The sequence below is a fragment of the Lutra lutra genome, chromosome 1, assembly GCF_902655055.1.
Source record: "Lutra lutra chromosome 1, mLutLut1.2, whole genome shotgun sequence".
Lineage (NCBI taxonomy): Eukaryota > Metazoa > Chordata > Mammalia > Carnivora > Mustelidae > Lutra > Lutra lutra.
In genome coordinates, this window is record NC_062278.1 from 196,647,309 (window position 1) to 196,659,089 (window position 11,781).

At 47.6% G+C, this 11,781-nt stretch overlaps 1 protein-coding gene across 3 annotated transcripts in view; it reads left to right on the top strand.

Moving 5' to 3' along the window:
* Positions 1-7,156, top strand: part of FAM3D (FAM3 metabolism regulating signaling molecule D) — a 39,182-nt gene extending 32,026 nt beyond the window's left edge. For all 3 annotated transcript variants that reach the window (XM_047690732.1, XM_047690750.1, XM_047690739.1), the window contains exons 8-10: positions 3,242-3,326; positions 4,106-4,232; positions 6,725-7,156. In XM_047690732.1, the coding sequence (XP_047546688.1) occupies positions 3,242-3,326; positions 4,106-4,232; positions 6,725-6,814 (302 nt within the window). In that variant the 3' untranslated portion in view covers positions 6,815-7,156. The remainder of the gene's footprint in view (positions 1-3,241; positions 3,327-4,105; positions 4,233-6,724) is intronic.
* Positions 7,157-11,781: the final 4,625 nt, after the last annotated feature.

Here is an 11,781-nt window from a genome sequence, read left to right on the forward strand (position 1 = left end):
TGTGAACTTCAGTTTTGTCATATGTAAAATAGAGGTAAATCACAATGTCCCTTCAAGAGATGGATCAAGGAGATTGGGTGGGAACTGACACCAATCAGTGGGAGGGGCCCGGAGTGCATACAGCCTCCTTCCCTCCCTGCCCTCCATCCACATGACTCAGAAGTAAGGTCATTGTCAGAATGAAAAGGGTAAAAAATAATTTATTTTTATTTAAATTCAATTAACATCTAGTGTGTTACTAGTTTCAGAGGTAGTGTTCAGTGATTCATCAGTCTTATATAACACCCAGTGTTCATTACACCATGGGCCCTCCCTAATGCCCACCACCCAGTTCAGTTACCCCATCCTCCCACCCACCTCCCCTCCAGCAGCGCTCAGTTGGTTTCCTACAGTTAAGAGTCTCTTATGATTTGTCTTCCTCTCTGATTTCATCATTTTATTTTTTCCTCCCTTCCCCTACGATTCTGTTTTGTTTCTTATATTCCACGTATGAGTGAGATCATATGATAGTTGTCGTTCTCTGACTTACTTCAGTTAGAAGAATATCCTCTAGTTCCATTCACATCATTGCAAATGGCAAGATTTCATTTCTTTTAAAGATTTTATTTATTTATTTTTTGACAGACAGGGATCATAAGTAGGCTGGGAGAGCAAGGAGGAAGCAGGCTCCCTGCTGAGCAGAGAGCCGGATGTGGGACTCGATCCCAGGACCCTGAGATCATGACTTGAGCCGAAGGCAGAGGCTTAATCCACTGAGCCACCTAGGTGCCCCAAGATTTCATTTTTTGATGGCTGAGTAGTATTCCACTGTTATATGTACACACACATATACACACATACCATATCATCTTTATCTATTCATCAGTGGACATCTGGGCTTTTTCCAAAATTTGGCTACTGTGGACATTGCTGCTATGAACATTGGGGTGCACATGCCCCTTCACTACATCTGTATCTTTGGGGTAAATACCAGTAGTGCAATTGCTGGGTTTTAGGATAGCTCTATTTTCAACTTTTTGAGGAATCTCCATACTGTTTTCTAGAGTGTCGGCACCAGCTTGCATTCCCACCAACAGTGTAGGAGGGTTCCCCTTTTTCCTGTTCTTTCCAGCACCTGTTGGTTCCTGAGTTGTTAATTTTAGCCATTCTGACCGGTGTGAGGTCGTATCTCACTGGGGTTTTGATTTGTATTTCCCTGTTGCCAAGTGATGTGGAGCATTTTTTTCATGTGTCTCTTGGTCATTTGGATGTCTTCTTTGCAGAAATGTCTGTTTGCATCTTCTGCCCATTTCTTGATTGGATTGTGTGTTCTTTGGGTGTTGAGTTTGATAAGTTCTTTATAGATTTTGGATGCTTGCCCTTTATCTGGTAAGACACTTGCAAATATCTTCTCCCATTCTATAGGTTGTCAAAAAGGGTAAAAAAAGATTTAAAAGAAACTAAACTTTATATTGCTCTATTATGAATGTGGATATAAGGATGTAACCATGGCTGGATGGGGACCCAGAAACAGAAGCATTTGAGGACAAGTTGCCCCTTCCCACAAGAGATAAAAGAAGTCAATGACTTCTTCAAGTGAGAGGATAATTAACAGAAGGAACTTTTTTTTTTTTTCCCTAAACATTACTGTCCATCCCAGACAATAACAGATCTTGATATCTGGAACTAATGGCCCCAACACATTTTCAGGGTTCCCTCTTTTGTCTCAAGATATCAAGGGCCATTTCACTAACAGAGCCACTGTGGTCACGGACTACAAGCCTCTGTGTTACTGAGCTAGCTGGCAGCTGGCCTTGCTTTCAGAATTTGTTTCTTCCCCTAAGTCCAAGGGGTCCTGGGGGAATAATAAGAACTGGCTCGCCTTCATGGGCATGGGCCTGTGGATAGGGCAGCTGTGCAGCCCTTTGCTTAGAGCAGACTTAGATTTGGTCTGAAGCTCTGCCTTCACCGCCTTGAAATTCTTAATTTTTTAACAAAATGATCCACATTTTGATTTGCACTGGGCCCCCAAAATTATGTTGCTGATCCTGCTGATAATTGCAATCCATTATAGTGCATTTTCTATATGCCCAGAGTCATCATCCATTTGCTGTTTACAAAAATGCTGTGGGCGGGACTACGAATCATCCTCATGTGACAGATGTAGCCCCTACTTCTCCCACTAGGCAAGTCTTTCCTATACTTCCTCATGTATGGGCTTCCTGTTCAAGAGCCCCACACACACATAAATCCCACCATATCCAGAGTGCTATCTGAATTACTAGTATTTTCTTTTGAATCCGTTCACTTCTTTTAACCTAAATATATCTTAAAAGATATATTTACATTTATATTTCTATATCTATCCCTGCCCTAAGTTACCAGTTTTTATGCAGGAAAGGTGACTATAAAAATAAGCACAATTGGGGCGCCTGGGTGGCTCAGTGGTTAAAGCCTCTGCCTTTGGCTCAGGTCATGATCTCAGGGTCCTGGGATTGAGTCCCGCATCGGGCTCTCTGCTCAGCGGGAAGCCTGCCTCCTCCTGTCACACTCTGCCTGCCTATCTGCCTACTTGTGATCTGTCAAATAAATTTTAAAAAAATCTTAAAAAAAAATAAGTACAGTGGAAACAAATCCATGTCCTTGAAGCAAGCTGGGTGCCAATGCCCCCCTCCCCACCAGGTGCTGCCCCTAGGCCTGCTCTCTGGTAAGTGCAGAGATTTTGCAAGTGCAGGGAGGTATTAAAGATGCAAAAGGAGGCTTGCTGCTTGGTCTAAGCTGGAGAACTGGAGGACACAGATGTTCTGTCTCAGTGACCTGAGTTGTCTGTGGTACAGTGAGTTTATCTGTCCTCTGAATTCAGCACAGACAAGTTAGGTTCTTAACCAGTGTAGAAGGAAGTGGCGGGGGTGTATACAGAAAGCTCAGAGTTCCTGAGAGATGACTGCACTCCATTCCTTAGGTACAGGTCCCCAAGGGCCTTTAGAACAGTGCCTCTCACACCTGGCTGCTCATCAGGATCGCCTGTGGAATTTTTTAATTCCAGGGTCCACCCCTGATCACCTGAATGAGGCTGCCCTTGCTCCAGGCACTTTGCTCTCCCCTGGGCAAGGGCTACAGGGAGCTTCACCCAAGGTCCCCTCCCACTGGCCCTGAGCTTCAGATGGAGCTCTGTGTCCTCTTGCCCCTGGCCACTTGTGGATCTTCCGGGCAGGAGCAGAGAATGAGAATGACCAGCACCCCACTTTCCTTTCTCCCGCAGATGTTACGCTTCTGGTAAAGTTCCTTAAAGAAATCCCAGAGGGCACACTGGTGCTAGTGGCCTCCTATGATGACCCAGGAACCAAGTAAGTGGGAACCTCCACCTGACCAGCTATGGGTTGAAGTGACCCAAATGATTACAAGTCCTCCCATCCAAGTACTAACCAGGCCCGACCCTGCTTAGCTTCCGAGATCAGACGAGATCGGGCGCGTTCAGGGTGGTATGGCCGTAGACATGATTACAAGTCCTAAGTGCTTTTTCCCCACTCCTCCTCTGGCTCTGTCTTCTGGCAGCTTCTCCTAGGGAAATAACCAGACCAGTGCACAAATGTTCCCCATCACAGCCTCAGTTACAGCATTGGAAAACTGGATGCACTGGCTGTGTCCATTAGAGACCAAGTTGTTACAGAAATTATGACACATGTTGATATGACACATATAATGTGCATAGAAGAGGACCCTCATCAAAAATGATAAAGTAGAAAATTTAAGGATGTGGAACAATGTTCACCCTTTAGTATTAAGTGGGGAAAAAAACAGATTATAAATGCATTGGTATGACCCTCCCAGGGCATGGGGAAAAAAGACATTAAGGAAATATACATGAAAGTATTACAATGATTATGTCAAGTGGGGTGAGACTATAATTTTTAGTTCCTCTGTGATGGTCCATATTTTCCAGATAAACATGTGTATTTGTAAACAGATGCAAAACCGAACTCATAGCCACTCAGCCCTAATCCCCCTGAATGCAGCTCTGCCCAGCATGGCGGCTACACCCAGCGGGCAGAGGGGAGGCCAAGTGCTTGAGAACCTGCCTCTTCTCCCACCCCTCCACCTCACTGTCCTTTCTGGTCCTCTGCAGAATGAATGATGAGACCAGGAAGCTCCTCACCAACTTGGGCAGTTCCTATGCAAAGCAGCTGGGCTTCAGAGATAGCTGGGTCTTCTTAGGGGCCAGAGACCTCAGGGATAAAAGCCCTTTTGAGCAGGTGAGTTCCTGGTGGTCTCTTCATCCCAGTGAGGCAGGTGGGGGTAAGGTGCCAAGGATGGATGGACAAGGACTGGGGTGGCTGGGGAGGACACTGTGGGGACCTCAGAGGTCAGGGTGGCCTGACTGGCTAATCCCCTAGCAGAACTAGGGATTCTGGGGGTCAATGGACTTGACCATTTTGCAAGGAGCTGGGTCATCTGTAAATGGGTAAGTACCAGAAAGGAGAAGGAAAAGGAGAAAAGAAGGATGAGGGAAGTGAGGAATGGGAAAAAGAGAAAGGAATGTAGGGATGAAGCCTGCATGATGGGCAGAGCAGGGGGCAGGACGTCTGGCTTCTGGTCCCAGTGGAAACCTAAGCCCAGCCCCTTCTGTCTCTCTACTCCCCTGCCCCAGGCCTCAGGCCTCCCCACCAGAGGGGAGAGGTTTAGACCAGGGAAGCTGTCCCCTTCTAAGCTCCCTGTAGAGAGGATAAATTTACATCAAGAGGAGGACAGAGGGAGAACCTGGGTGGCTCACTCTTTGGGCATCTGCCTTCGGCTCAGGTCATGATCCCAGGGTCCTGGGATCAAGCCCCGCAATGGGCTCCCTGCTCAGCGGGAAGCCTGCTTCTCCCTCTCCCACTCCCCTTGCTTATATTCCCTCTCTTGTCTCTGTTTCTCTCTGTCAAATAAGTGAGTAATGTCTTTTTTAAAAGGAGGACACAGGAGAACCTGCCTGAGTCCACGGGAGGGGTCAGGCGTGGTCCATGACTTGTGGCCCCACAGCTACCACCCAGGCCCCAAGCAGAGTCTGGAGTCTCAGGAATGCTCAGGGGAGGAAAGGGGAGTCCGTGAACGGGTGGGAGCCTCCAGGGAAATGCTGCACCTTCTCTCCCTGTCCCCCATCTGTGTATCCCAAATCAGAGCAATTCCCAAATGTGGGAGAACTAGCCAGATCTTCCGGGGCCAGAGGTAGCCTGCAGTCTGGTGGTGAGAATGTTCAGCTCTGCCCAGATCCCAAGGCAGGCAGCTAAGAGTCGATGATTCAGACACATCATAGGACTACTGAGGAGACTGGACGCTATCCTGAAGGCAGTGGGGAGCCATGGAGGGCTTAAGCAGAGAAGAGCGTTTGGAGACATGAGAAACACTAGTATTCAGCCAGCACTGACTCTGTGCAGGCTCTGGCTGAGCGAGGTACCTGCAGCGCCGCCTTTAATAACGCAATGAAGCAGATACAGTTCTCCTCCCACCCCGCCGCTGCCACCTTGAGGGTCTGGAGCAGAGCAGAGGTTTTAGCCAGCTTGTCTGGACCTGATGTGGGTATAGCTCTCATCCAGGTCTGCCGGCCTCCACGGAGGTTCCCATCCCCATGTTCTCAGCACAGCCTCCCTGGCTGAGCACAGGGAGAAGGCAGGGAGGAGGCCCAGGCAGTAGTCAGACCAGAGGCACAGCAGCCTGCAGGGGAGGGGCTGAGGGAGGCAGGGGAGGGACTGGGTCAAGACTCCCTGGTGGGGGAACCATGATGGGCTGCAAGGGATTTTGCCTTGTCTGGAAGATACTGGCCTGGTTAGTCTGTGTGAGTTTCTAAGAGAATGAACTCAGGTCGTTGGAAATTACTTTTTAAAAATGATAATACAAAGTAGCTTATGCTGGAGGAGACAAGGAGGGAGCCCTCTGGTTATAGCCTCTGGGTGAAGAACACAGGTGGGGGTGGGGACAGGGGAGGGGTGGAGGAGAGAGGATAGACCCATCACCGGGAGGGCAGTGGGGACCACGATGTGATGGAAAACATTAGGTCCTTTGTTCCCATACAAGGGGCTCTGGGTTTTAGAGATGCAGCATCTAGAATTTCTTTTATCCCTAAGGGTTAGCTACAATTATTCTACTAGGTTTTGCTATTTACATTTTTTTTCCTCCAAAAACTAAGCATAGGCACTTTAAACACAATCTTAACTGATTTTATTCTCTCTATATTTATTATTAATACTAATATTACATAGTGGTTCTGCCCCTGGGGTAACTTTGGCCCTCTGTGCCTCAGGTTCCCCATCTGCAGAATGGTATGGTCATGGTATGGGCCTTCTTAGGGCTCTTGTAAGGAATAAATACATAAGGCACTTTGCACCTGGCATAGAGCAAGTGCTCTTTTCATTGTTGTGGTGGTGGTTTGGGGGTGTCCTAGAGAGGCTGATGGAGAATTTGGCAGAGGAGCTAACACTCTGCCTGCCTGCCCCCAGTGCTTGGTATCCCCCTCCCCAGGGCACAACCGGCAAGGATTGAGCTCTGACCTCCTCTGTAAAACCTTGGGCATGTTGCCGTCCCTCTGTGCCCCAGTTTCCCCACCTGTGAAATGGGCTGGTCCTATCCGACCCCACCACCTCCCCTTGGGGCTGAAACCAGGGTGAAGTGCGTGAAGGCAGGATGTCTTAAAGCACAATGAAAACTCAGGTGTGAATCTTGAACAGCCTCCCCCATGGTCCACGTTTCTCTTCTCTCTCTCTCTCTCTAGTTCTTAAAGAACAACCCAGACACAAACAAATACGAGGGCTGGCCGGAGCTGCTGGAGCTGGAGGGCTGTGTTCCCCAGAAGGTATTTTAGGGCAGCTGCAGGACTGAAGAAGCCCCCTCGCTGTCCTAGAGTCAGCGCCAGCTGCGGCTGCAAGAAGGAAACCAGGTGGCCTGTGGAAAGTTCCCCCCCCCCCGGGGGGGGGCAGGGGTCCGTGCCCTCTGCACACCTCTCCTCTTCAGAAGCAGCACCCTCCCAGGGGCTGCGGCAGCCCAGCCAAGGTGGCCAGCCATCAGGGGTCCTTCCAGAGCCCCTCTGCAGGAAGAAGGAACGGTGTGCTTTCCCTCAGGATGACCGGCGGTCACTCCCAAGGAAGGACAGACTGCCGCACCTGCGGCTCACCATTAAATTTTATTTTTGCTGATTTTGAATGAACTTTCTGACCTTTCCATGGGATCAAACTGACCCAGGCCATGTTGGCTCGGGCGCAAGTGGGAACAGGTCAGTGACAGCTTCAGGTCCCAGGTTAGGCTGCTGGAAGACAGGTTGATTTCCTAGGGATTAAGAGGAAGGGTGAATGAACGACTCCTTGGCTCCCGGCATGAGAGGTAAGTCCCACAGAAGCAGAGAGAACCGGAGGAGAGGACACTGAGCATGTTGTCTTCCCCTGCTGCTTGATGAGAGCTGAAGGCTCCAGAGCCAGGGAAGGGGAGGCAGGCACCGTCTGAGGAAGGCTGGGAGGAAGAGGCAGGCTGTCAGGCAGGCTTCAGGGAGGGGGTCATGGCCGCCTTCATCTTGGAGTGGTTCCCCAGGAGTAGCCCCTGAGATTTATTCGGGAGGTGATTCTGAAAAACACCAGTGGGGTGGGGAAGGAAGATGGGGAAGGGAAGGCAACCAGTAGAGGCTGTGTTGTCGACTCTCTTAGGGCTGTGCGTGAGGGGAGCCTAGTTCCTTGAGGCCTCCTGGGAGTCCGTGAGTACACCTATCAGAGATCTCTGAGCCAGGGGGAGGGAGGTGAGCTGCTTATGCATCACCCTGTCAGCGCTGGGGAGCTGCTACCGCTGGGGCTGATGGGAACTCCTGAGCACTTCTTGTCTGCACTACAGAAGAAAGTGTGGCTGCAGTGTGAGTCCTTAGCCAGGAGACATTGACACCAGCCACTGGAGCCCACGGAGGTGGTAAGGCTCAAGGGACATGGCACAAACACCCTGCCTGAGGTGTCTGAGAAGGGCCATGGGTGGCGTGGCTAGACCAAATCCTGGGAGGGGGACATGGAGGCAGACAGGACTGATAACCGGGCTCCTGGGTGTGGAGCAGGGAGACCACAAAACTCCCATGGAAGTGCAAATGCCCTGAACAGTGGACCACCAGACACTCAGGTCCTGCATACAGGGATGTGGGGCCCTGGGGATGGGCAAGGCTTCCAGTGTGCCCAGAGGGTCTACGGTAGAGAGGAGGACAACAGTGTGGGACCCTTCAGCCAGGGGCCATGGTGGGCTGGAATTTGGGCTACAGTTGCAGTGGGGTTGAGATGGGTATTCAGAGCCTAACAGGCCAACTCTGAACAGGCTGGGTTGAGGAAGTCTAAGGAGGGCACCCAGCCAGCCACCACCATGCACAATCCCATTACCCTGTTTTTCCCAGGGCAGATCACTCTCAGGGATTAAAGGGGGAGTTTGCTGGCAACCCCCCACTAACCCTTATGCAGACATTCACATTTGTGTGGTATAGAATGCCTGACGGCCGCATACACAAACAAATGTATTCCATTCCTGCCATTTTGTTCCAAGACCATCAGTGCTACATAGGGCTGCCACTGAACCCGGTCACCCTCCTTCCCCAGTCCCCGGGACTGAGTGGGGCCTTTCTGCAGTCCCTGGACCCTGATGGTGCCACTCCTTTTCTCTTGGCTGACTTATATCTTTTTTTTAAATTAACATATAATGTATTATTTGTTTCAGGGGGACAGGTCTGTGATTCATCAGTCTTACACAATTCACAGCACTCACCATAGCAGGTACCCTACCCAGTGTCCACCACCCAGCTCCCCATCCCTCACAACACTCCCTCCACTCCAGCACCCCTGATTTTGTTTCCTAATATTGAGTCTCTTATGGTTTGTCTCTCTGGTTTTGTCTTGTTTCATTTTTCCCTCCCTTCCCCTATGATCCTCTGTCTTGTTTCTCAAATTCCTCATATCAGTGAGATCATATGATAATTGTTTTTCTCTGATTGACTTAATTTCACTCAGCATAATACCCTCTAGTTCCAACTACGTCATTGCAAATGACAATATTTCGGGCTTTTTGATGGCTGCACAGTATTCCATTCTATATATATACCAAATCTGTTTTCTCCATTTATCTGTGGATGGACATCTAAGCTCTTTCCATAGTTTGGCTGTTGTGGACATTGTTGCTATAAACATTGGGGTGCACGTGCCCCTTCGGATCACTACGTTTATATCTTTGGGGTAAATACCCAGTAATGCGATTGCTGGGTCATAGGGTACTTCTATTTTCAACTTTTTGAGGAACCTCCATACTGTTTTCCAGAGTGTTTGCACCAGCTTGCATTCCCACCAACAGTGTAGGAGGGTTCCCCTTTCTCTGCATCCTTGCCAACATCTGTTGGTTCCTGACTGGTTAATTTTAACCATTCTGACTGGTGTGAGGTGGTAATCTCACGGTGGTTTTAATTTGTATTTCCCTGATGCCAGGTGATGTTGAACATTTCTTCGTGTGTCTATTGGCCATTTGTATATATCTTTGGAAAAATGGCTGTTGATGTCTTCTTCCCATTTCTTGATTGGATTATGTGTTCTTCAGGTGTAAGTTTGATAAGTTCTTTATGGATTTTGGATACTAGCCCTTTAATATGTCATTTGTAAATATCTTCTCCCCCTCTGTTGTCTTTTGGTTTTGTTAACTGTTTCCTTTGCTGTGCAAAAGCTTTTGATCTTGATGAAGTCCCACTAGTTCATTTTTGCCCTTACTTCCCTTGCCTTTGGCAATGTTTCTAGGAAGAAGTTGCTGTGGCTGAGGTCCAAGAGGTTGCTGCCTGTGTTCTCCTCAAGGATTTTGATGGATTCCTGTCTCACATTGAGGTTTTTCATACATTTTGAGTCTATTTCTGTGTGTGGTGTAAGGAAATAGTCCAGTTTCATTCTTTTGCATGTGGCCGTCCAATTTTCCCAACACCATTTGTTGAAGAGACCGTCTTTTTTCCATTGAATATTCTTTCCTGCTTTGTTGAAGATTAGTTGACCATAGAGTTGAGGGTCCATTTCTAGGCTCTCTATTCTGTTCCATTGATGTGTCTGTTTTTGTGCCAGTGCCATACTGTCTTGATGATGACAGCTTTGTAATAGAGCTTGAAGTCCAGAATTGTGATGCCACAAGCTTTGGTTTTCTTTTTCAACATTTCTCTGGCTATTCAGGGTCTCCTCTGGTTCCATACAAATTTTGTGATTATTTGTTCAGTTTCTTTTAAAAACGTTGATGGTATTTTGATAGGGATTGCATTAAATGTATAGATTGCTCTAGGCGGCATGGACATTTTAACAATATTTCTTCTTCCAATCCATGAGCATGGAATGTTTTTCCATTTCTTTGTGTCTTCCTCAGTTTCTTTCATGAGTATTCTATAGTTTCCTTTTTTTTTTACCATGAAATAGCTTTTTTAAATTTAATTTTTATTAACACATAATGTATTTGTTTCAGGGGAACAGGTCTGTGATTCATCAGTCTTACACAATTCACAGCACCCACCATAGCAGGTACCCTCCCCAATGTCCATAACCCAGCCACCCCATCCCTCCCACCCTCCTCTCCTCCTACAATCCTCAGTTTGTTTCCTGAGATTAAGAGTCTCTTATGGTTTGTCCCCCTCTCTGGTTTCATCTTGTTTCATTTTTCCCTCCCTTCCCCTGTGATCCTCTGTCTTGTTTCTCAGACTCCTCATATCAGTGAGATCATATGATAATTGTCTTTCTCTGACTTATTGCATAGCATAATACCCTCTAGTTCCAAACATGTTGTTGCAAATGGCAAGATTTCAGGCTTTTGATGGCTGCATAGTGTTCCATTCTGTTATATATACCATCATTCATCTGTTGATGATCTAGGCTCTTCTCATAGTTTGGCTATTATGGACATTGCTGCTATAAACATTGGGGTACAGGTGCCCCTTCAGATCACTACATTTGTATCTTTGGGGTAAATACCCAGTAGTGCGATTGGTGGGTCATGGGGTAGCTCTATTTTCAACATTTTGAGGAACCTCCATCCTGTTTTCCAGAGTGGCTGCACCAGCTTGCATTCCCACCAACAGTGTAGGAGGGTTCACCTTTCTCCGTATCCTCGCCAACATCTGTCATTTCCTGACTAGTTAATTTTAGCCATTCTGACTGGTGTGAGGTGGTATCTCACTGTGGTTTTGATTTGTATTTCCTTCTATAGTTTTCTGAGTACAGATTCTTTGCCTCTTTGGTTAGATTTATTCCTAAGCATCTTAAGGTTTTGGGTGCAATTGTAAATGGGATCAACTCCTTAATTTCTTTCTTCTGTCTTGCAGTTGGTGTATAGAAATGAAACTTTTGTAGCAACATGGATGGGACTGGAAGAGATTATGCTGAGTGAAATAAGTCAAGCAGAGAGAGTCAATTATCAAATAGTTTCACTTACTTGTGGAGCATAACAAGTAACGTGGAGGACATGTGGATATGGAGAGAAGGGAGTTGAGGGAAATTGGAAGGGGAGGTGAACCATGAGAGACTATGGACTCTGAAAAACAATCTGAGGGTTTTGAAGGGGCGGGGGGGGGGGTGGGAAGTTGGGGGAGCCAGGTGGTGTGTATTAGGGAGGGCACGTATTGCATGGAGCACTGGGTGTGGTGCAAAAACAATACTGTTACGCTGAAAAGAAATTTTAAAAAAATTGCAACTGATTTCTGTGCATTTTTATATCCTGCCACTTGACTGAATTCCTGTATGAGTTTTAGAAGTTTTGGAGTGGAGTCTTTGGGTTTTCCACCTAAAGTATATCATCTGCAAAGAGTGA